The 23,068-nt window shown below is 40.8% G+C and overlaps 1 protein-coding gene across 3 annotated transcripts in view; it reads left to right on the plus strand.

The window, feature by feature from the left end:
* The first annotated feature begins 275 nt into the window (after positions 1-275).
* The window catches only part of LOC124805005, an 88,164-nt gene continuing 65,371 nt past the window's right edge, over positions 276-23,068 (plus strand). For all 3 annotated transcript variants that reach the window (XM_047265403.1, XM_047265405.1, XM_047265404.1), the window contains exons 1-3: positions 276-708; positions 1,115-1,235; positions 1,331-1,660. In XM_047265403.1, coding sequence (XP_047121359.1) covers positions 505-708; positions 1,115-1,235; positions 1,331-1,660 — 655 coding nt within the window. In that variant the 5' untranslated portion in view covers positions 276-504. The remainder of the gene's footprint in view (positions 709-1,114; positions 1,236-1,330; positions 1,661-23,068) is intronic.

Here is a 23,068-nt window from a genome sequence, read left to right on the forward strand (position 1 = left end):
TTATCTTGTTATAATTGTCACTTTTCAAATCATGGTGGCTAAATAGTATATGCCAGAAGACAAAATAAAAAGAAAGATGTGGTAATTTCTGTGAAGCTATTTATCTGCTGAAATGTCCTGTTTGTTGATTTTGCTTGGTCACTGGATCGTGTATGGTCGACTTGTCTATCGTCTAGGCGAGCAACCGATTGCAGCGATATTGCTTGCAACCGAACAGAGTTTGTCTTTGCTTGCGATGGATACTTTGAGTACGATGCAATTGGCGTTCGTCTGAAGTCGGTCTTTTGACACATTTATTGTTGTTCTGTTTACTATCTCTGCTTTGAGCGGCAAATTTGTTGTCGTTTCGATCACCGCAGTAACCTGCTAAGTGTATCTTTCTAAGGAAGAATTCCCGAGATCCGTAACAAGTTTGTACTTCAACAAGTGGTTTTTCTACCCAGAAATAGCTTCCGCATAGGCAATATTGTACTTCCGTGTTTCATTGCATATTTGTATGGAAATATGGATTCGTATAAGGCATTATGCGAAATATGTGGTATCAGTTTTACGTTCAGGAAGGATTTATACAGACATTTGAGAGTATTTCACGACATGGACGTAAATTTCGATAAGGATAAAGAAACATGCGACTTGTGTGATAAAAAGTTTTCGACCATCGCTGCCCTCGAGCGTCACAAGAAAACTCACAGACCCGCTCCACAAAAAGTACGTAAAATATATCATTTTACAGAGAAATGTTTAAGTTTTGGTGTAAAAAGTTAATTTTCTTTGAAAGCAATACTTCCATTCCATGTGTTTTGCGAGATTTGTGTCAGGTGAAAGGGCATGGTGAGTTGTTGTGGAAGTTAGTTACTGTGTTTTCATTCTAGCTCTATTTTTTTTTCTTTTCTTTTTGTTATTTCTTCCCTAAATAGCGCACTTGAACTAATAAACTCCCTGTACATGTTTTTAATTCTGTATTTTTCTTTGTATTGTTGGCCAATTAATTTACTTGGTTGGCGGTAATATAGGTGTTTTAATTTCGTAAATGTTGCTTTGTGTTATGTTGTCCACATTTGTGCTCAGAATTGGTGGCCCCTTTGAATTGTATAACCTCCTTTTTGTTTTTAAGCTGTCGTGCACAGAGTGTGATGATTTCATATGTCGTACGAGGGAGGAGCTAAGAGGTCACCTGGAATGTGAGCATGGAATAAGCATGGAAACTAAAGAACTGGAGTTTGATTCAATGGAACGTAAGGAAGCACAATACGTCTGTGCACTATCACTTTCGAAATGAATACATGCTTGCTGTGTTTTGAACTTGTTACTAGATTAGTTTCATTTTCAGAGTTTCTGCAGTGGAAATTGAAGATGGAGGGTGATGCGAAAGTTTTCTTTACAAAGAGAACTGGTGAAAGGATGGTTGACAGTGAGAAATCCCGTTTATACTACATTTGCCACCGTTCGCGATCTGCTGTGAAAAGTGGTTTTGGCAAAAGATTGAGAGCATCAAACAAAATTGACCAAACGTGTCCAGCATCTTTGATAGTGACAAAGATGCCATCAGGCAAAATAAGTGTCAAATTTTACATGACCCACACAGGTCATAACTTTTCTGTGGGGCCTCTCCATTTTGCTCATGCTGACAGAGCAATGGTTACTGGCCAAATAGTACTTGGTAAGTAATAACTGGACTAACATCACAGTGATCTTATAAATATTAGCCTGGTTGACATGTCATAAATGAAATTTTAACCAAAAACATGAAGACAGTGTGCTTGTTTGCAATTACCCCTAATGGTCAACATTTGGAACACCCTCCCCCCCCTCGCCGTTGACATTACACACACACACTCTCTCTCTCTCTCTCTCTCTCTCTCTCTCTCTCTCTCTCTCTCTCTCTCTCTCTCTCTCTCTCTCTCTCTCTCTCATCTGCTTTGATCTCTGGAGTAAGTGCCTTGTTGTGTTTGTGTGTGTGTGTGTGTGTGTGTGTGTGTGTGTGTGTGTGTGTGTGTGAGAGAGAGAGAGAGAGAGAGAGAGAGAGAGAGAGAGAGAGAGATATCAAGGTGGTGGTGTTTGTCAGCTCGTGTTTGTAGATTGTGTGTTGTAGTATCTCGTGACTATTTCAAAGTTGTTTGTGTTAGGTATGTTAGTGAGTCAGTGCTCACTCATTGTGTGAACTTGAGATTGCAATAGCTACAGCAGTAGCGAGTTACTTTGACTTTACATTTTGGGGTTATGCATTCATGTTTGAGTAATATGTTGTTGGTGCCTTATGTTTCTTACACTCCAAAATATAATTATGTTTTTCAGTTAGCAATGGATATGGCAGAGGAGATTGTCATTCATTGCTGGTTGCATTAGGAGATGACTTGATGTGAGCAGGGTATTGACTTGATTGTGGAATGTGCTTGGTGTAAGGTTTGTCGTGAACATACATAGTTGACCTAAGTCCCTGTTTCCTGGGCCAGGAAATGTTATATGTGGCGGTGTCAGTGATAATGTGTCGTGTTCCATATCTAGAGAGATCTGGACTGAGAAATCTAGGTTCACCTCCCAAGATATTTAGTTTATTATTCTTTCATCATTCTTCTATTTATCTCTATAAACATGAGACTGGAATGAGTGCTTTTAGTGTTTTAGATTGGTATTGGTTTTGTAGGGAAGTGTGTTGTGAATACAGGGATAAGTTGGCAGAGCTGGGGATGATTGTGGAAATCCATGATCAAAGTTAGGGAAAAGGAAGTATGGGAGGGGTTCAGAAGTTGCCATTTGGCACTTCAGAAAGGAACTAAAAGGTTTTTAGTTTTGTGGCTGAGGAATTCAGCGAGGAGGGGGCTGCTGTAGTTTAATAAATCTTCATCATATAACACTGTAGGGAAAAGGATGTATGATCATTTAGTTTTTGATCAGTGTTTTGATTTTAAAAATTATAGTACTGTGGTAGGTACCAATACAATAGAGGTGTTGGGCGTATTAAATCCTTTACATGAAGGGGAAGACGCACTCTTCCACCTTGCAGTCACACATGAGTACTGCTGTCAAAAGAGGGTACTGAATAAAAATGTGTTTTGTTGTTTACTGAAGGGAGTAGGGGAAAATATATAGGCCAATGATTGTGAGTTGAGTAGTGTGGGGTTGGAAAGGGGGGGGGGGGGAGGGGGAATTGTGGAGAATGGGGAAGGTTTTTTGGGATTAGGTCGGTTGGGTTGATGCATTATTTAGTTTCAGACGTTCCATATTGTATTCCAACTCAGTGAAAAGTCGGAGAACTGAAAACGTCGTCTTGCATTGACATCATCAGGTGGATTAATTTTCCTTATAATTTTGTCCTGTGTGAACAGAATTTCATCACATTTTGCAAGCCATTTCCAATATTGACCAGCATGCTCCATTTCACTGATTAGGTAAGAATTTCCAAAAATTGCATGTGCTTCTTCAGCATAAGATTTACCATCATATTCTACTTTGTACCAGTCTCCAACTTTCACACTTTCTATAGTTTCTTTAGTATGATGATCTGCAGCAAGGAAATTCTTTGGAGACAACAGATATGTTTGTGGTACTCCTTTCTTGTAGTGAAAGCACTGAATGCTTTTTATTTTTGGTATTGACGATGCTGAAGAAAATACAGGGTGATTCAAAAAGAATACCACAACTTTAGGAATTTAAAACTCTGCAACGACAAAAGGCAGAGCTAAGCACTATCTGTCGGCGAATTAAGGGAGCTATAAAATTTCATTTAGTTGTACATTTGTTCGCTTGACCACTCAGCAGAAAGCTTTTTGTGTTATTGAGTACGGCAGAAGTGAATCGACGACAGTTGTTCAGCGTGCATTTCGAACGAAGTATGGTGTTAAACCTCCTGATAGGTGGTGTATTAAACGTTGGTATAAACAGTTTACAGAGAATGGGTGTTTGTGCAAAGGGAAAAGTTCTGGATGGCCGAGAATGAGTGATGAAAATGTAGCACGCATCCAGCAAGCATTTGTTCGCAGCCCAGGAAAATCGACTCGCAGAGCTAGCAGAGAGCAGCAAATTCCACAATCAACTGTATGGAGAGTCCTACGAAAAAGGTTAGTTATGAAACCTTATCGTCTGAAATTGGTTCAAGCACTGTCTGCAGCTGATAAGATTAAAAGAATCGATTTCTGTGATTTTATCCTTGCTCAAATGGAAAAGATGAATCTTTCATTTCAAAGATTGTGTTTAGTGATGAAGCAACTTTCCACACTAACGGGAAAGTCAACCGTCACAATGTCTGTATATGGGGCACTGAGAATCCGCGGGAAACAACTCAGTATGAACGTGACTCGCCTAAGGTGAACATTTTCTGTGCCATTTCAGCCAATAAAGTTTTTGGTCCCTTTTTCTTCGAAGGTGCTACTGTAACTGGACTACAGTATCTGGAGATGTTAGAGAATTGGCTGTTCCCTCAGCTTGAACAAGAAGCACAACAATTCATATTTCAGCAGGATGGAGCGCCACCACATTGGCACTTATCTGTCCGTAACTACCTGAACGTCAACTACCCGAGGCGATGGATCGGCCGCCAGGCAGCCCGTGACAGAGCACTTCATCACTGGCCTCCAAGGAGCTCTGATCTTACCCCCTGCGATTTTTTTCTTATGGGGGTATGTTAAGGATATGGTGTTTCGGCCACCTCTCCCAGCCACCATTGATGATTTGAAACGAGAAATAACAGCAGCTATCCAAACTGTTACGCCTGATATGCTACAGAGAGTGTGGAACGAGTTGGAGTATCGGGTTGATATTGCTCGAGTGTCTGGAGGGGGCCATATTGAACATCTCTGAACTTGTTTTTGAGTGAAAAAAAAAAACCTTTTTAAATACTCTTTGTAATGATGTACAACAGAAGGTTATATTATGTTTCTTTCATTAAATACACATTTTTAAAGTTGTGGTATTCTTTTTGAATCACCCTGTATTTTAGCCAGATAAAGTTTCACTTTGAGACCTTGAATTTCATCAGTGGACATATGAAAAACCCTCATAGTTGTGGTGCTTGCAGCTGACTGTGCAAAAGCTAATGCATCACCTGCTATGAATTTTCACTTTTTTACTACATTCCACACTTGCCATTTCGCAACTGCACCAATTCCATGTACAGCTCCTTTACTGTGGGATGTAGCAAAAAGGTTCAGTTTGATTTCCAAATTGTGAAACATTTGAAGTTGAGGTACAGCAGCAGTAATATACTTGTTTTGAAATTGTGAGGCAGGTCCATCTGACCAAATTGACATTACCTTCAAATTTTCAGTGATAGTTGACCAGTGATGCAATCACAGTATCCTTGGAATGGGTTAAACTGTCTGAAACAGCAGCAGCTTGAGAACCTGAATGCCACAGTGACACAGTAAAAATACTAACTTGTGCTTGTGCACTTCGCAAATCATCTTGATGAACAGAAGTGTAGTTTTCAGCAAAATCAATATGCAGCAATGCAAACTCCTTATAATCTTCGCTCAGAACCATTTCTTTTTGCTGATAATAAGATGCAGACTGAGTTACTTGTATAGCAATGAAGAAGAAATTAAGGAATTATGGAGATTATGTATTTTGCTATATCAGCTGCAGAGTCTTCTTCTGTGACTATAATAATTTTAGTGTCGTTTTCTTCCATCTTCCAAACATACCATGATAAAGTTACAATTTCCAGCTTGTGAGTTTTATAGGTTTCATTGAAACCTCTACTATTTTGATTTGTCTCACTTTCATTCCGCCAACAAAGCTCACTGGGCGTCTGGCATATGATGGTTGATACAAATGTGTTACTGTAAGCTGGCATATTATCTTGTTTCTTATGTAGGTTTCTGATAGCATTTATGAAATTTTCATGATATTTGCACAAACATACATTCGCTGCTTAATTGAACATGTAGTGGCTGTACTTCTGCAAACTTAGATTTCCCAATTTGAACTTCAGGATGTTCCTATTTCAATACCCCGTATGTTTCCATGATTGACATGACTAAGTGATAAATATGAGCAGTCCTTTTCTCATTATTTTCTTTGATCACTATTGTATCCTGTGTACCTGGTGACTGACTGACTGACTTCGTCATGATAGTAGGAACCAGTTACCAAGTCTCTAGTTTGAGAACTAAGGCCTCTATTTTGTGGCTTACTGCTAAGACTGGGTCTTTTAGACTTCCCATCTGATTAGTTTCCACACTGAACAGCTCATGAACAACTAAGGCTTTACATCATCGTGAAGATGGAAAAAAAAGGTCGGCTTGAGCCGCGGCTTTACGTAGAGCGCTATGTGACTTACACAATGACAAAGCTGCTTTACTAGGTTGCTGATCTTACATTGTGCTTTGCTTTCGATATCTCTCCCTAGTTTTAGCTCTTCTTTCTTCTAATAACAATCATTGCTTTTGTGGACTCAATTGCCGGAACTTTTGTTTCTGCTTCTGTTGACTTTTTCTAACTTCTTCCTGGTGCTTCGTCTTAAATTCTTCATATTTTCCTACCTTCTTTTCTGTCTTTCTACTTCTGATAGAGTATCCTATTCTTTTAACCTTAAAAAAAATATAACTGTGACTTAGATTATGTGGCTCATGTTACACATTTAATTTTGCATTTTTACAATATTGATTGAAATTGGGAAATTTTTAATAATGGTATTAGTTATGCATTGAAACAAAGAAGTAAATTATTGACCAAGATGAATTTAGCTCTTAACATTTCTCTTAATATGAAAACTTAATTACATGGAAGTGGCTCGTGTTACATGGAAGTTCATGTTGTTGTATTATATTATATATCCCAACCTGTAATGTACGTACTTTGATTTTATACTATCTATGCAATACATTAGGGTATGTAACTGTAATATAAATAATGATATACTAATTCTTAACTGCCAATTAGTTGAAGAGAAAGTCAAAAATCACCAATAATTCACACTTCCATCACATGAAAGACATATGGCCTTTTATAAATGCCTCCATATGGTAAAAAGTCCAGCCTTTTCAATCAGTGTATAAAAAGTACCCAATTTTTAACATTTAAAAATTGTAAGTGTGTCCTACTTTGTATGGAATATCCCTTCAGGAGTTGCTTCCTGCTGACTTGCCGACAAGTAAAACAGTTCCGGAATATCACGCTTGCGTGTAAGTAGACAGTGAATGGCAATGAAACATTCTGTGCACAGACAAAGCCCATTTCAATATCTAGGGACATGTCAATATGCAGGATTGCAGAATAAGGGCAACAGAAAATCTGCGCATATATCAACCAGTACCACTTCATCTCCAGTGGTGTGGGTTGGTGGCATCATTTATCATAGGGACACCTTTTTTTGAGGAGAAGAGTGGTGAGGGTCCTGTTACCTTTACTCTCACTGGTTATGAGAGTCTTTTGTGCACCAGCATCATTCCAACCCTTCAGCAGTGTAGATAGGATAATTGGCATGTGTGGGTGTTGGAGAAAGCAATTCCTTTATTCCCACATACATTTAGCAATAACTTAACACTACACACATGAATGAATTGTGTAGACATGAACAGCACGGAATAACTAACTAAAGCTAAGTCAAAGACTAACTATATCACTGCACGTTAATTAACACTTCACGGAATGTTTATGAAGCACTGTACACTTGTAGGGATCGATTGTCAGAAATAGGTCACTACATGACTCGCCCCTTTAATGCTAACGATACCGCAGATTAAATTTCACACGCCGTCCAGCTCTTGTAACTACTACTTTCTTGAAACTGGGCGGTGCGTCAGTGGTTGTGTCAGGGAGTGGTGTAGTAGTCCTCGACGTTGGTCTTGGTGTTGCAGCGACTGGTGTTCTCTGAGTGTTGTTGTGTTCATGGGGTATAGGAACACATCTTGTAGCTTCTCCTGTCTTCTCTGGTTTGTGTTCAGTGGTAGCTGCGGTGTCTGTTGCGTCCAGAAATGCAGGCTTGATACGGTCCACTGCAACTGTGGTGGGTGTACCGCTAATCATTATGCGGAAAGTATTGGTATCCCTACTGACTACCAGATATGGTCCGTCATATGGTGGCTGCAGTGGTTTACGCACAGTATTATTGCATAAGAATACATGTGTGCATTTGTCTAGCTCCGCAAAAATGAACGAGTGTCTTCCAAACTGGTTTCTGGGCATTGTTGGTCTCAATTGGCGTATATGCTCTCTTAATCTTGTGGCGAATTCTGAGGCTGTGGTTGTATCATCTGCCATGCTGTGCAGAAATTCTCCAGGTAGGCGTAACATTTGTCCATACACCAGTTCTGCTACTGTTGCTTTCAGATCACTTTTGAATGACGTTCGTAGACCCAAAAGTACGATAGGTAATATCTCTGTCCAATTCGGTATTGCGTGACATCTCAGTGCTGCCTTTAACTGTCGATGAAGACGCTCAACCATGCCATTTGATGCGGGGTGGTATGCTGTGGTGCGTATGCATTTCGTACCTAGTAACGTAGCCAGTGCTTTGCAAACGTAGGCTTCAAATTGTCGTCCTTGATCAGTTGTAATTCTCAGTGGAACGCCAAAGCGGGCAATCCAACCACGAAAAAATGTTTGAGCTATAATTTCTGCAGTGATGTCCTTCATTGGAAATGCCTCAGGCCACCTAGAAAATCTGTCAATCACCGTGAGGCAATAACTGTAGCCTTCCGATGTCGAGAGTGGGCCGGAGAGTGGGCCGATGATGTCAACATGCACATGGTCAGAACGCTGATTTGGTGGAAGAAATGTGCCTAATGGTGCCCTGACGTGCTGTGTGATTTTATTCCTCTGGCACGCCAAGCATTGCTTCACAAATGTTTTACAGTCTGTGTGCATAAATGGCCATACAAATTTTTGTTTGACCAATCTGAGTGTGGCTCGTACTCCTTGGTGTGACAGATTGTGCATTGATGCAATTGCCTGTGTTCTGAATTGCTGTGGCACAAATGGACGTATCTTTCCTCTTGATACGTCACAGTACAACTCAATGCTTGCTTCAGAAAATGTCACGAGCTGTAGCATCAGTCCGTTCTCTTGTTGCAATAGATCACGCAACTCACTATCACATTGTTGCGCATGCGCGAGGGCATCGTAATCAATGGCCTTTTGTCACTGCTTCCACTTGTGCGATGTCATCTGCTACTGTAGACACTGCTTCTATGCGAGAAAGTGCATCAGCTGGAACATTTAGCTTCCCTTCCACATACACAATGCTGGTCGTGAACTGGCGGATAGATTCTAAGTGTCGCAGCTGCCTGGGCGATGCTTTCTCTGACTTTACCTTAAAGGCATAGGTAAGCGGTTTATGATCTGTGTAAATCGTGAACTGTCGCCCTTCTAATGCGTGTCTGAATTTTTTTACTGCCGCATAAGCTGCGTACAGCTCACGGTCATATGTTGCCCAACATTGCTGAGATGGTGACAACTTATGACTATAAAATGCAATGGGCTGCCATAACTGATCAATTTGTTGCTGAAGTACGGCACCCAATGGCAGTGGACGAACCATCAACCATGAAAGCGAGTGGAGCATGCACGGCCGGGTGTGCTAATTGCGCGGCCTTTGCTATAGCTTTTTTTATAGCGTGAAACGGAGTGTCTGCCTCGATAGTCCAATTCACACTGTGGTTAGGTTTAGGTGCGCCTTTAAGTAGTTCATTCAATGGTGCAGTTATCAGTGCATGATTGCGAATGAAGCATTGGTAGAAATTCACTACCCCAATGAATCGTCGTAATTCTCTGACTGTGACAGGGCGGGGGTATTTGTTTATGGCCTCTACTTTACTATGTGGCGGTCGAATACCCTGTGCATTCACCAAATATCCTAGAAAGTGGACCTCTTTCTCACCAAAAACACACTTGGCAGGATTAATTACTAGTCCATGTGTTCGTAGGCAGTCAAACACTTGTGCCAAATGCTGTAAGTGCTCCTCTTCTGTTGCAGACGTCACCAATAAATCATCTATATACACATAGCAAAAATCTAAATCTCTTTTAACCTCATCCATAAAACGTTGGAAGGTCTGGGCGGCATTACATAGTCCGAATGGCATTCGGGTGAATTCAAATAGACCGAATGGTGTTGTCACCGCTGTTTTAGGAATGTCTTCTGCAGCTATAAGGATCTGATAGTAAGCTTGAACTAGATCAATGGTGGAAAAAATAGTCTTACCATGAACATTTGCAGAAAAGTCTTCTATATGTGGAACTGGGTACCGGTCTGGAATGGTCCTTGCATTGAGTTGGCGATAGTCACCGCAGGGGCACCATCCATTCTTCTTTTTAGGCACGATGTGAATTGGGGATGCCCAACTGCTACTAGAAACTCTGCAGATACCTTGTGACAGCATGCTGCGAAATTCCTGCTTTACCACTTTTAGCTTTTCGGCCGTTAAACGTCTAGGCCGAGCGTGATTTGGCGGCCCTGGTGTGGTCAAAATGTGGTGGATGGTTGTATGCTTGACTGGTGGGAGAGTAGGCGATTGCTGTGTGATCTCGGGGTATCATTTCAGTAATCGTATATATGGTGTGTCGCCTGTGACTGTGCGTACCTCTAGTGGTGTGATATAACGGACTTTTCCTGTTGTATGCAGACTAGTAGTCAAAATCTATTAGTCGCTGGCGTCGCAGATCTGGCAGTAAGTCGTAGAAGGACAAACAATCTGCTCCGATAATAGGCTGTGATATATCTGCCACTGTAAATTGCCATTCAAACACACGGCGTAGCCCCAAGTTAAGGAATAATGTTACTCGACCGTATGTTCTAATTTTGGAGTCATTGGCGGCATATAGGTAACAATCGTCGCAGCTCCAGCGTGATAGGCGGTTTGCTGGATATACGGACACTTCTGCGCCTGTATCGACGAGAAACTGTAGTTTTGTTTCGCAGTCTGTCACAAAAAGTCGGCGAGTGTTTGCACTGGAAGTTATCGCTGCTACGGTGTCTGCTTCGTGTTTCCACTTGCAAGGTGGCGTACACTTTCGTGCATCATTACCAAATGTCTTGTGGTACCAGCATAAGTTCTGTAGTGATGGTGATCGATTCCGACTTCGTGACCGTCGGCGGTGTGGCCGTTGGCGGTTGTGCGTTGTTTGTAATGCAGCTACCTGTGCGGTCAACTCTGCCAGTTGTGATTGTAGGGAGACTAACGTCACTGTGGGCGAATTTTCTTGTTGTGGCGTTAATGTTGAGACACTGGATGTGGGATACATTTCAATTAACCTGTCGGCCGTTTGTGCCAGTGCGTTTAAATCGCCTGCACATACCGTGAGAATTTTTTTAGTATCTGACGGCAACCGAGACAACCATATATTTCGTAGCACATCATCAGTTACAGTGTTACTTGCCAGTGTGCGCAAACGTTGTAAGAGTTGTGATGGAGTGCGATCTCAGAGTTCTTCAGTGCACAGTAGCTTCTCTAGCCGTTTTGCCTCTGATTGTGACAAACACGTTATTAATGCATTTTTAATGGATGCATAATGTTCAGTAACCGGTGGTGCGGCTAGGATATCTTGTACTTCTGCTGCTAGATCTTCTGTAAGTACTGCAACCACATAGCTGTACTTAGTTTCGTCCGCCGATATTTGTGTGAGGACGAACTGGCTTTCTAACTGGGCAAACCACAATAGAGGATTATGTAACCAGAATGGTGGAGGTTTTATCGTCACCCTGTTATTTGCACTGCTGGCTTCAGGTTGAATTGAGACTGGCGAATCGGTCATTATCGTGCTGAAACAAGCGCGACGCGGCTGGCGTGGACGTTACAAACGTGAACGTTGTGGAACTTCGTTAAATGCTGAAGCCGACACGGATGTTACGTAGTTCGTTGGGATCACCAAATGTGGGTGTTGGAGAAAGCAATTCCTTTATTCCCACATACATTTAGCAATAACTTAACACTACACACATGAATGAATTGTGTAGACATGAACAGCATGGAATAACTAACTAAAGCTAAGGCAAAGAATAACTATATCACTGCACGTTAATTAACACTTCACAGAATGCTTATGAAGCACTGTACACTTGTAGGGATTGATTGTCAGAAATAGGTCACTACACATGCAAGAGCATGCTGCTCCACACTTGCACAGCTAGTAGAGTGGCAGAGACCGGATTATATGCATTTGCATGTTGCATATGCATTTGCTCTTTGGCTCCTTTTCACCGGTTATTGCATATTTTCACTCTTATACTATATTTTAAAAATTTAGGCGGGCTGTTCCTAGCTCGATCTAGTTTTGATGTCTCACAAATTGACTGCTACCTAGAACTACGTCCAATCACTGATCAAGAGGCCACTGACTAGCGAAATCATTACAGAAGAGAAACAGGAATAGGCACACAGTCAATGTTCCGCATCTGTGCCCCAGTTAATCCCCTCTGCTGTCATATTGTACACACCGGCAATAATTACATTAAACTACACAAGCTTTTAGTTGCACATCCATTGTTTCAGTTTAGCGAACTATTTGCTTGTACATAGTTGAACATGTTTACATGTGTAGTGTGTAACATGTTGTGTGCCATGCCGCCCAAAAAAAGAAACAGTGTTACCGAGCGAGGTGGTGCAGTGGTTAGCACACTGGACTTGCATTCGGGAAGACGATAGTTCAATCCTGCATCTAGCCATTCTGATTAAGGTTTTCTGTGATTTCACTAAGTCGCTTCTGGCAAATGCTGAGATGGTCCCTTTGAAAGGGCACATCTAACTTCCTTCCCCAACCTTCCCTAATCCGATGACCTCACTGTTTGGTCTCTTCCACCAAATCAACCCAAGAAACGTTGTTTTGTGAACAGCTGACCAGCCTGGAACATTTACATATGACGAAATTGTTTTCTGTTGTTGAGTTTGAGAGGCCATACAATATATTCTCTTTCTTCGATGTTTTGAAAATGAAATTTAAATTATGTGCACAATGTATTTAATAATGTTATGGTCGCAATATTTTATTTGCTGGAAATAAGTGTGTCTGCCATCTTGATCACATCATGCGTCAAAGCAGACAGGTAGAATCATAGATGTTGGTATTGCCCACAACTATAGCCCATAAAGTGACATCATACATAATTTTCAAAATAATTGCACAAATGTTCTATAGAATATGGTATTAACTCTAGCTCATCTGATAAGGGTAAAGTCTGTTCATGAATTTAGTGGTGGTGTTAAGGAGGTATCTACAAAAAGGATTCTTCAAATATGTAAATGCTGATGCTCTTGCTGTTAACACGGTAAGGTAAGGGTATAAATGAAAGAAGCATAGGCAAATCAGGAGAATCCTTTTCGGTTATTCAAAAGTTACACGAGTTCATAGGAATACTATAGTAATGAATAAACTGCATGACAGACAAAATTACCAGCAAAATAAACAACATTTACAGCACACATTTTAAATTTTCCTGATACTTTAATATGCTTTCAAAAGCAATAGTGTATCTGCAAGACTTATGAGGCCCTGCACCAATGAAAATTTGTGGGAATGGCTATCCCTACATTTGCTCAGACCACCTCAATGATGCCATCTTCCACTACTGATAGGCTCACAAGGAATCCCTAGAGTGCAAAGTTGCAAGCTCAATCTTTAGTAATACTCATTTAAAAGTGTTAGATTATGACAGGAAAAATGTTCACTGCTAATGACTCGCCATGTGCATCAGGAGGGCAATAGAAAATGAGTATCTGAGAGGTGCAGAGATCAACCTTCTGCAGGATGTATGTATTGCACTTCATGAAATGGACATCATCGACATTTAAGAAATGTTCAAAACAAACCATTACCATGCTCCATGAACACTGATGGAAAAATAGCGCACCACAGTGATTAGAAAGGTTCACACCAGGATTGAAGGTGAACTCCTTGGAAGCTACAAACTGTACAGGACATTCAGCTAGGTATCTTCTCTGAAAGAATGCATATAGAATCATATTGAGTGGTGAGAACTGTTGAAATGTGACAGTATGTTACCGAATGTGAAACAGTCTGTCATGGAGCTTATTTTGAAACTGGCTCTCACTTAATGTGTGGCTGCAGATACTGTAATAATATGTTCTATAGGCACAAAAAAATAAAACCATCCAAGGGTTGGATTTGTCCAGTGATTCTAGGTAGTATGAATTGCAATGTCACACACTTCTCAAGAGGGATAGTTTGCTCTAAAAGAGTATGATCTTTATAAGCAGACCACGAATCAAGAAAAAGCAAGTTACTTAAACCAGCTGTTTGCCAAAAGCAGTTCTCATACCACAGTTGTAGTTCTCTTACACCTATTTTCCCACTTTTGCTTGTTGTGACATAATTATTCCATACTACCCTTGCAAGATCTCTCACAGGAGAGAGAATAGTAAGGTGCAGAGCACCTTCAGCTTCTCGCAGCACAATAAATAACTTTCCAGCCACTTTATCATCCAGATTAACAGTCAGCATAATTGTATACGAATGCGTTAAGGCATTGATGTTAATTGATCTTGATGCAACTCTACATCTACTTGTACATGTATACTCTGCAAATAACACTTAAGTGCCTGGGAGATGGTTCATCGAACTACCTTCACAAAAATTCTTTGTTGTTCCACTCTCAAACAGCATGAAGAAGAAATAAACACCTACATCTTCCTATGTGAGCTCTGATTTCTCTTATTTTATTATAATGATCATTTCTGCATACGTAGGTCGGCATCAATAAAATATTTTCGCATTTGGAGGAGACGGTGACTGATATTTTGTAGGGAGATTCCGCAACAAAAACCACCTTTGTTTTAATGGTGTCCATCTCAAATCCTGTATCATGTCAGTGACATTCCTCCCATCCCCCCCCCCCTTTTTCTCAATAGTATAGTACAGAACATGGCTCTTTTCTTTGAACATTCTCGATGTACTCTGCTAATCCTATCTAGTAAAGATCGCAGACTGCGCCACAGTACTCCGAAAGAGAACGGACAAGTGTGGTGTTGGCAATCTCTTTAGTAGATATGTTACATTTTCTAAGTGTTCTGCCAATGAAACACAATCTTTGGTTTCCCTTCCTCAAAACATTTTCTATGTGTTCTTTCCAATTTAAATTGTCATAATTCCAATTCCTAGGTATTTAGTTGAATTTATGGCCTTTAGATTAGACTGATTTATCATGTAACCAAAGTTTTAACAGATTCCTTTCAGTACTCATGTGAATACCTTGCACTTTTCATTATTTAGGGCAATTGCCAATTTTCACACCATTCAGATATCTCTTCCAAATTGTTTTGCAGTTTGTTTTGATCTTCTGATGAGTTCACTTGAAGATAAATGACAGCATCATCTGTCTCCTAAATTGTTTATATAGATAAGGAACAACAGAGGGCTTATAACACTATCTTGGGGAACACCAGAAATCACTTCTGTTTCACTAGAGATCTTCTGTTAGTTATTGCAAACTGTTTTTTCTGGTTGGTCCACTTACATAACTGAGATGATATTGCATAAACATGCAGTTTCAGTGCAAGCTACTTGTGTGGTATAGTGTCAAAAGCCTTTTGGAAATCTAGAAATACAGAATCAATTTGAAATCCCTTGTCTATAGCATTCAGCGCGCACTCACACTCTCTCTCTCTCTCTCTCTCTCTCTCTCTCTCTCTCTCTCTCTGTGTGTGTGTGTGTGTGTGTGTGTGTGTGTGTGTGTGTGTGTGGAGAGAGCTGGTTGTATTTCACAAGAACAATGTTTAATAAATCCATGTTGACTGTGTGTCAATAGACTGTTCTCTTCGATGCAATTCAAAATGTTTGAACACAATATATGTTCATCCTACTACATATCAATGTTAAAGGTATGGGTCTGTAATTTAGTGGATTACTGTGAAGCTTTCCAGTCTTTGGGTATGGGTCTTTTGTCAAGTGAACAGTTGTATATGATTGTTAAGTATGGAGCATACTCTGAAAGATACCTAACTGGTGTACAGTCTGGACCTGGAGACTTGCTTCAGTTAAGTGATTTAAGTTGCTTCACTACTCCTGGTATATTTATTTCCTTGTCACTCATGATTGCAGCTGTTCTCGATTCGAATTCTGGAATGTTTACTTCGTCTTCTTTGATGAAGAAATTTAGGAAGGCTGTGTTTAGTAACTCTGCTTTAGCAGCACTGTCGTCATTAGTATTTCCATTTCTATCATGCAGAGAAGGCATTGGTTGTCTTACCAATAGCATACTTTGCACACGTCTGGAACCTCTTTAGATTTTCTGCCAGGTTTCAAGATAAAGGTTCATTGTGGAAACTATCTCGCCTTGAAGTCCATGGTAAATTTCTAGCTTCTTAAAAGATTGCCAATCTCAGAGATTTTGCACCCATTTCAATTTGGCATGTTTTCTTCGTTGTTTCTGCACCAGTGCTCTGACCCATTTTGTGCACCAAGGGCTATCAGCTTCATCGTTTGTTAATTTAATTGGTATAAAACTCTCATTGCTGTAGATAATGTTTCTTTGAATTCAAGCCACATCTGGTCCTCACTTACATTGTTAATTTGGAAGGACTGGAGATTGTCTCTCAGGAAGACAAGTGACTTTTTATTTACTTTTTTTGAGTACGTACATTTTTTGTCCCCCGCCATGAACCATGGACCTTGCCGTTGTTGGGGAGGCTTGCGTGCCTCAACGATACAGATAGCCGTACTGTAGGTGCAACCACAACGGAGGGGTATCTGTTGAGAGGCCAGACAAATGTGTGGTTCCTGAAGAGGGGCAGCAGCCTTTTCAGTAGTTGCAGGGGCAACAGTCTGGATGGTTGACTGATCTGGTCCTGTAACACTAACCAAAACAGCCTTGCTTAACCAAAACAGCCTTGCTGTTGTGGTACTGCGAACGACTGAAAGCAAGAGGAAACTACAGCCGTAATTTTTCCCGAGGGCATGCAGCTTTACTGTATGATTAAATGATGATGGCATCCTCTTGGGTAAAATATTCCGGAGGTAAAATAGTCCCCCATTCGGATCTCCGGGCGGGGACTACTCAAGAGGACATCATTATCAGGAGAAAGAAAACTGGCGTTCTACAGATCGGAGCGTGGAATGTCTGATCCCTTAATCAGACAGGTAGGTAGAAAATTTAAAAAGGGAAATGGATAGGTTAAAGTTATATATAATGGGAATTAGTGATGTTCGGTGGCAGGAGGAACAAGACTTTTGGTCAGGTGAATACAGGGTTATGCAGGGCTAATGCAGGAGTAGGTTTAATAGTGAATAAAAAAATAGGAGTGCGGGTAAGCTACTACAAACAGTACAGTGAACACATTATTGTGGCCAAGATATCCACGAAGCCCACGCCTACTACAGTAGTACAAGTTTATATGCCAACTAGCTCTGCAAGATGATGAAGAAATTGATGAAATGTATGATGAGATAAAATAAATTATTCAGGTAGTGAAGGGAGACGAAAATTTAATAGTCATGGGTGACTGGAATTCGACAGTAGGAAAAGGAAGAGAAGGAAACGTAGTAGGTGAAGATGGATTGGGGCTAAGAAATGAAAGAGGAAGCCGCCTGGTAGAATTTTGCACAGAGCATACCTTAATCATAGCTAACACTTGCTTCAAGAATCATGAAAGAAGGTTGTATACATGGAAGAACCCTGGAGATACTAGAAGTTTCAGATAGATTATATAATGGTAAGACAGAGATTTAGGAACCAGATTTTAAATTGTAAGACATTTCCAGGGGCAGATGTGGACTCTGACCACAATCTATTGGTTATGAAATAAGGCAGCAGAGGATCAAGTTGGTAAAAAGATGAGGGCTAGTAGAAATCCTTGGGTAACAGAAGAGATACTGAATTTAATTGATGAAAGGAGAAAATACAAAAATGCAGTAAGTGAAGCAGGCAAAAAGGAATACAAACGTCTCAAAAATGAGAGCGACAGGAAGTGCAAAATGACCAAGCAGGGATGGCTAGAGGACAAATGTAAGGATGTAGAGGCTTATCTCACTAGGGGTAACATAGATACTGCCTACAGGAAAATTAAAGAGACCTTTGGAGAAAAGAGAACCACTTGTATGAATATCAAGAGCTCAGATGGAAACCCAGTTCTAAGCAAAGAAGGGAAAGCAGAAAGGTGGAAGGAGGATATAGAGGGTCTATAAAGGGGTGATGTTCTTGAGGACAATATTATGGAAATGGAAGAGGAGGTAGATGAAGATGAAATGGAAGATATGATACTGCGTGAAGAGTCTGACAGAGCACTGAAAGACCTAAGTCGAAACAAGGCCCTGGGAGTAGACAGCATTCCATTAGATCTACTGACAGCCAGTCCTGACAAAACTCTACCATCTGGTGAGCAAGATGTATGAGACAGGCGAAATTCCCTCAGACTTCAAGAAGAATATAAACAATTCCAATCCCAAAGAAAGCAGGTGTTGACAGATGTGAAAATTACAGAACTATCAGTGTAATAAGTCACAGCTGCAAAATACTAACGCGAATTCTTTACAGACAAATGGAAAAACTGGTAGAATCCGACCTCAGGGAAGATCAGTTTGGATTCCGTAGAAATGTTGGAACACGTGAGGCAATACTGACCCTACGCCTTATATTAGAAGAAATATTAAGGAAAGGCAAACCTACGTTTCTACCATTTGTCGACTTAGAGAAAGCTTTTGACAATGTTGACTGGAATACTCTCTTTCAAATTCTGAAGGTGGCAGGGATAAAATACAGAGAGCGAAAGGCTATTTACAATTTGTCCAGAAAGCAGGTGGCAGTTATAAGGGTCGAGGGACATGAAAGGGAAGCAGTGGTTGGGAAGGGAGTGAGACAGGGTTGTAGCCTCTGCCCGATGTTGTTCAATCTGTATATTGAGCAAGCAGTAAAGGAAACAAAAGAAAAATTCGGAGTAGGTATTAAAATGCATGGAGAAAAAATGAAAACTTTAAGGTTCGCCGATGACATTGTAATTCTGTCGGAGACAGCAAAGGACTTGGAAGAGCAGTTGAACCGAATGGACAATGTCTTGAAAGGAGGATATAAGATGAACATCAACAAAAGCAAAACGAGGATAATGGAATGTAGTCGAATTAAATCAGGTGATGCTGAGGGAATTAGATTAGGAAATGAGACACTTAAAGTAGTAAAGGAGTTTTCCTATTTGGGGAGCAAAATACCTGATAATGGTCGAAGTAAAGAGGATATAAAATGTAGACTGACAATGGCAAGGAAAGTGTTTCTGAAGAAGAGAAATTCGTTAACATTGAGTATTGATTTAAGTGTGAGGAAGTCGTTTCTGAAAGTATTTGTATGGAGTGTAGTCACGTATTTAAGTGAAACATGGATGATAAATAGTGTAGACAAGAAGATAATAGAAGCTTTCGAAATATGGTGCTACAGAATAATGCTGAAGATTAGATGCGTAGATCACATAACTAATGAGGAGGTATTGAATAGAATTGGGGAGAAGAGGAGTTTGTGGCACAACTTGACTAGAAGAAGGGATTGGTTGGTAGGACATGTTCTGAGGCATCAAGGGATCACCAATTTGGTACTGGAGGGCAGCGTGGAGGGTAAAAATCGTAGAGGTAGACCAATAGATGAGTACACTAAGCAGATTCAGAAGGATGTAGGCTGCAGTAGGTACTGGGAGATGAAGTTTGCACAGGATAGAGTAGCATGGAGAGCTGCATCAAACCAGTCTCAGGACTGAAGACAACAACAACAACATTTTTTTGTTTATTTTTGAAGGATTTGGTGGTTACAATATTCAATCTCGAAATGACTGCCCTGTGTTCACTAATGCTTGTATCCATTTTGATGCTCTCTATTAGCCCAGGATTATTTGTTGCTAAGAGGTCAGGTGTGTTTTCACAACCATTTACTATTTGCAAGGGCTCATGAACTAACTGCTCGAAATAATTTTCAGAGACTGAGTAGCACAATTTTGGATGATGTTTTATATGTACCTCTGGGTTTAAACATGTATTTTCACAAACATATCAAGGATAAATTAAAGTCACCACCAATTGTAATGTTATGAGTTGGGTACCTGTTTGAACCTTTGGGGCATTGTATCATCTGAGTTGGGAGATTGGTAAATGGACCCAATTATTATTTTATTCCAGTTGCCAAGAATGACCTCTGCCTGTACTAGCTTATAGAAACTCTTCAGTTTTGCTACAAGATAAACAACTTCTAACAGCAACAAACACGCCATCGCCAACTGTGTTTAGCATAACCTTTTGGAACACCGTTAGGCTCTTAGCAAAAATTTCTACTGAACTTATCTCCGGCTTTAGTCAAGCTTTCAGTGGCCACAACGATTTGAACATCAGTGCTTTCTATTAGCACTCGGAACTCTGGTACTTCCCCAATACAGCTACAACAATTTACAGCTGTTATTCTGATGGTTCCTGTATCTGTGTTCTTCCTATGTTAAGCCTGCACCCTTTGAAGCTGAAGCCCTTCCCACTCCACCTCCGCCCCCCCCCCCCCCCCCCCCCCTCCCTCGAGACCCTCTATCCTGAAAAATTATCCAGTCCAGCCCCTGCTACCCGTATAGCCGCCTCCTACATGTAGTGGACTCTTGACCTATTCAGCAGAACCCGAAACCCAACCACACTCTGACACAAGTCGAGGAAAATGCAGCCTTCACAGTCGCAGAACTGTCTGAGCCTGTGATTCAGACGCTCCACTTAGCTCTGTACCAAAGGTCTGTAATCGATCCTGTCAGCCATGCTCCAGATGGTGAACTCTGCTTTCCCCTTGCAAGCAAGACTGGCAGCATGTACCACTTCTTTTAGCCGCTTGAAATTAGAGAGAATCTTTTATAATCCAAAGTGATACACATCACTGGTAGCGACATCAGCCTCCACCTGCAGTTGGCAGCACCCTGCACGTCTGGAACGACTCCATCCGGTAGGCACACAGAGTGCACATTGGTTTTCATCCCCCTCTTTCACAGCCATTTCCCTAAGGGGATCCATAACACACCTAACATTGGAGCTCCCAACTACCAATAATCCCATCCTCTGTGATTGCCCCGACCTTGCAGGCCGAGAGGTTTCCTCTGAAGCAGGACAGGCGACGGCATCTGGCTGAGCGATAGTGCCAGCCACAGACAGCACATAGAATCTGTTTGTCAGACTAAATGGAGAGGCCTTATGTGCGACCCCCTGGGAAATCTTTCACCACCTGCCATTCCCCAAGGTGAAATCCCATTCGACTATGGGTGAGCAGTAACTTGGCTGGTCACTGGTGCAGGCCGATCGACGAACTCAGACATGCTGGATGTCCATTGGATCTGCACAGCCGGCCCTCATTAGTGATGCCAATCAACTGCAGTTTCAAGCTGTTTAACTGAAGCCATCACAGCCTGCAGCTGAGAGCGAAGTGTCACCAACTCAGCTCATATCCGCACACAGCCCCTATTCATACTAAAGACTGTGGACAACAAGGGCAATTGACGCGTGCTGCGGTAGTGTAGTGTAGACACGAAGTAAAATGCAAGAATTGTGTCAAATAAATTAAGTTAACACGTAGAGATTCAAAAACTGAACTACCAAAGCACAGAGATGAAACTATACAACTTGCTCCTGTTTAGGCACTTGTAAAATGTCAGAAAATATTTTACTTCTCTGTGGCTACTTGTGTCTTGGCTAGCTGCTGCTTACGACCTCTAATTTCCTCATGAGATCCTGATTGGACACAGTTACTGCCTGAATGATGGGGTAAGTTTGCTTATCCCATCTACAAATGTTCAGCCCAATTTCTCAGTTTCCTGTGCATTGTCAAGTTGATGCTGCATTTGAAATTTTGTTATCTTAAGTCTTCCAGTTTAGTAGCACATAGTAGAGATCCCGAACACTCTAGCACTTCCCAAGAATGTGTCACACTTGTGTTCTATGTCTGGTGTCCTCTGTAGATGGGCTACACTTTCCTACTTAATAAGTATGGACCTCATTACTAAGGTAGACAATGGTTGGTAAGTACCATCCTCAAAAGCACCTGAAGTTTATGTTGTAAAGGAAAATAACTGACAGTTTAGTACTTGTTAGTGTGCAGTGATAAGACATGCGTTCATTGGTATTCTTTGTTACGTATTGATTGCAGCAATAAATTGAATGCAGGCAGACCCTATTTATGCAGATTAGTTATCCATGTGTTTGCATTAGTGCGATTTTTAGTTTTTCAGTCCAGTGCTGCACCTGTCAACGTTATGCAGAAACAGTAATGCATTAGTGCACATCAACACGCATCGTCTGTCTTGTTTGTCTTGATGTGAATCGTCAGTCCAGGGCAGCAGAGTGTGAAGTTGCACTTCAAGGGGCTGTATTTAAAATGTTGGGTAAAAGGAAATAGTGTGCCTATTGAGGGAAAGAAGCATGTACAAAGGTCATATTCATTAGAAATAAAGTTAAAAGGGTTGGATCACTATGAGAAAGGTGAATGTATAAAATATTCTCCAATCTCATAGAAAATGTGATTCCAGTGACAAACTATCAAGTTTTTCTGGTGACAGTCTAATTTTAAAGTGAGTGATGTTATTAGATATGTATAGGTTGACATCACTGCAAAATATATGGATAACGTGTGGATGAAACTGTGGCCCAAAGCTTTGTCAGTGCAAGAAGATGAAGTGATCAGTGATATCAGCATTGTAACAAGAGAAAGTGTGACATGGCATTGCTGATTGAATTAACTCATGTCCTTCTGAGGACCTGAGCAACAAAGATTTGATCATTTTCAGTACTAAAGAAGGAACAGAAGTTGAGGAAATTCAGCTTATTAGAGACTGGACAATGAAGAAAATGCCTGAGACCTCCAGAGTGATTGACACGGCAATGACAATTTTTAAAGAATATGACCCTGAAGAAGTCAAATGTACAATACTGAAGAGGGAAGTTGAACATTCTCTTAATGTTACAAAGAGTTGTATAATCAGCTGGGCGAAGAGGACTATACAGCCAACAATTAAACATTTCTTTGCAAACCAGTGTGGCACTTCAAATGAATGTTAAGCACCTATCGACAACGCTTCAGCTACAAAGGATTTGCATATAAGGAAATCAGTCACAGAAACTGAACTGACTATAGCACCATGAGATGTAGATGATCCAGAGCCTATTTAGAAACTTTGCTGTTTTAAGCTTG

This window comes from Schistocerca piceifrons, chromosome 7 (genome assembly GCF_021461385.2).
Source record: "Schistocerca piceifrons isolate TAMUIC-IGC-003096 chromosome 7, iqSchPice1.1, whole genome shotgun sequence".
Taxonomy (NCBI): domain Eukaryota; kingdom Metazoa; phylum Arthropoda; class Insecta; order Orthoptera; family Acrididae; genus Schistocerca; species Schistocerca piceifrons.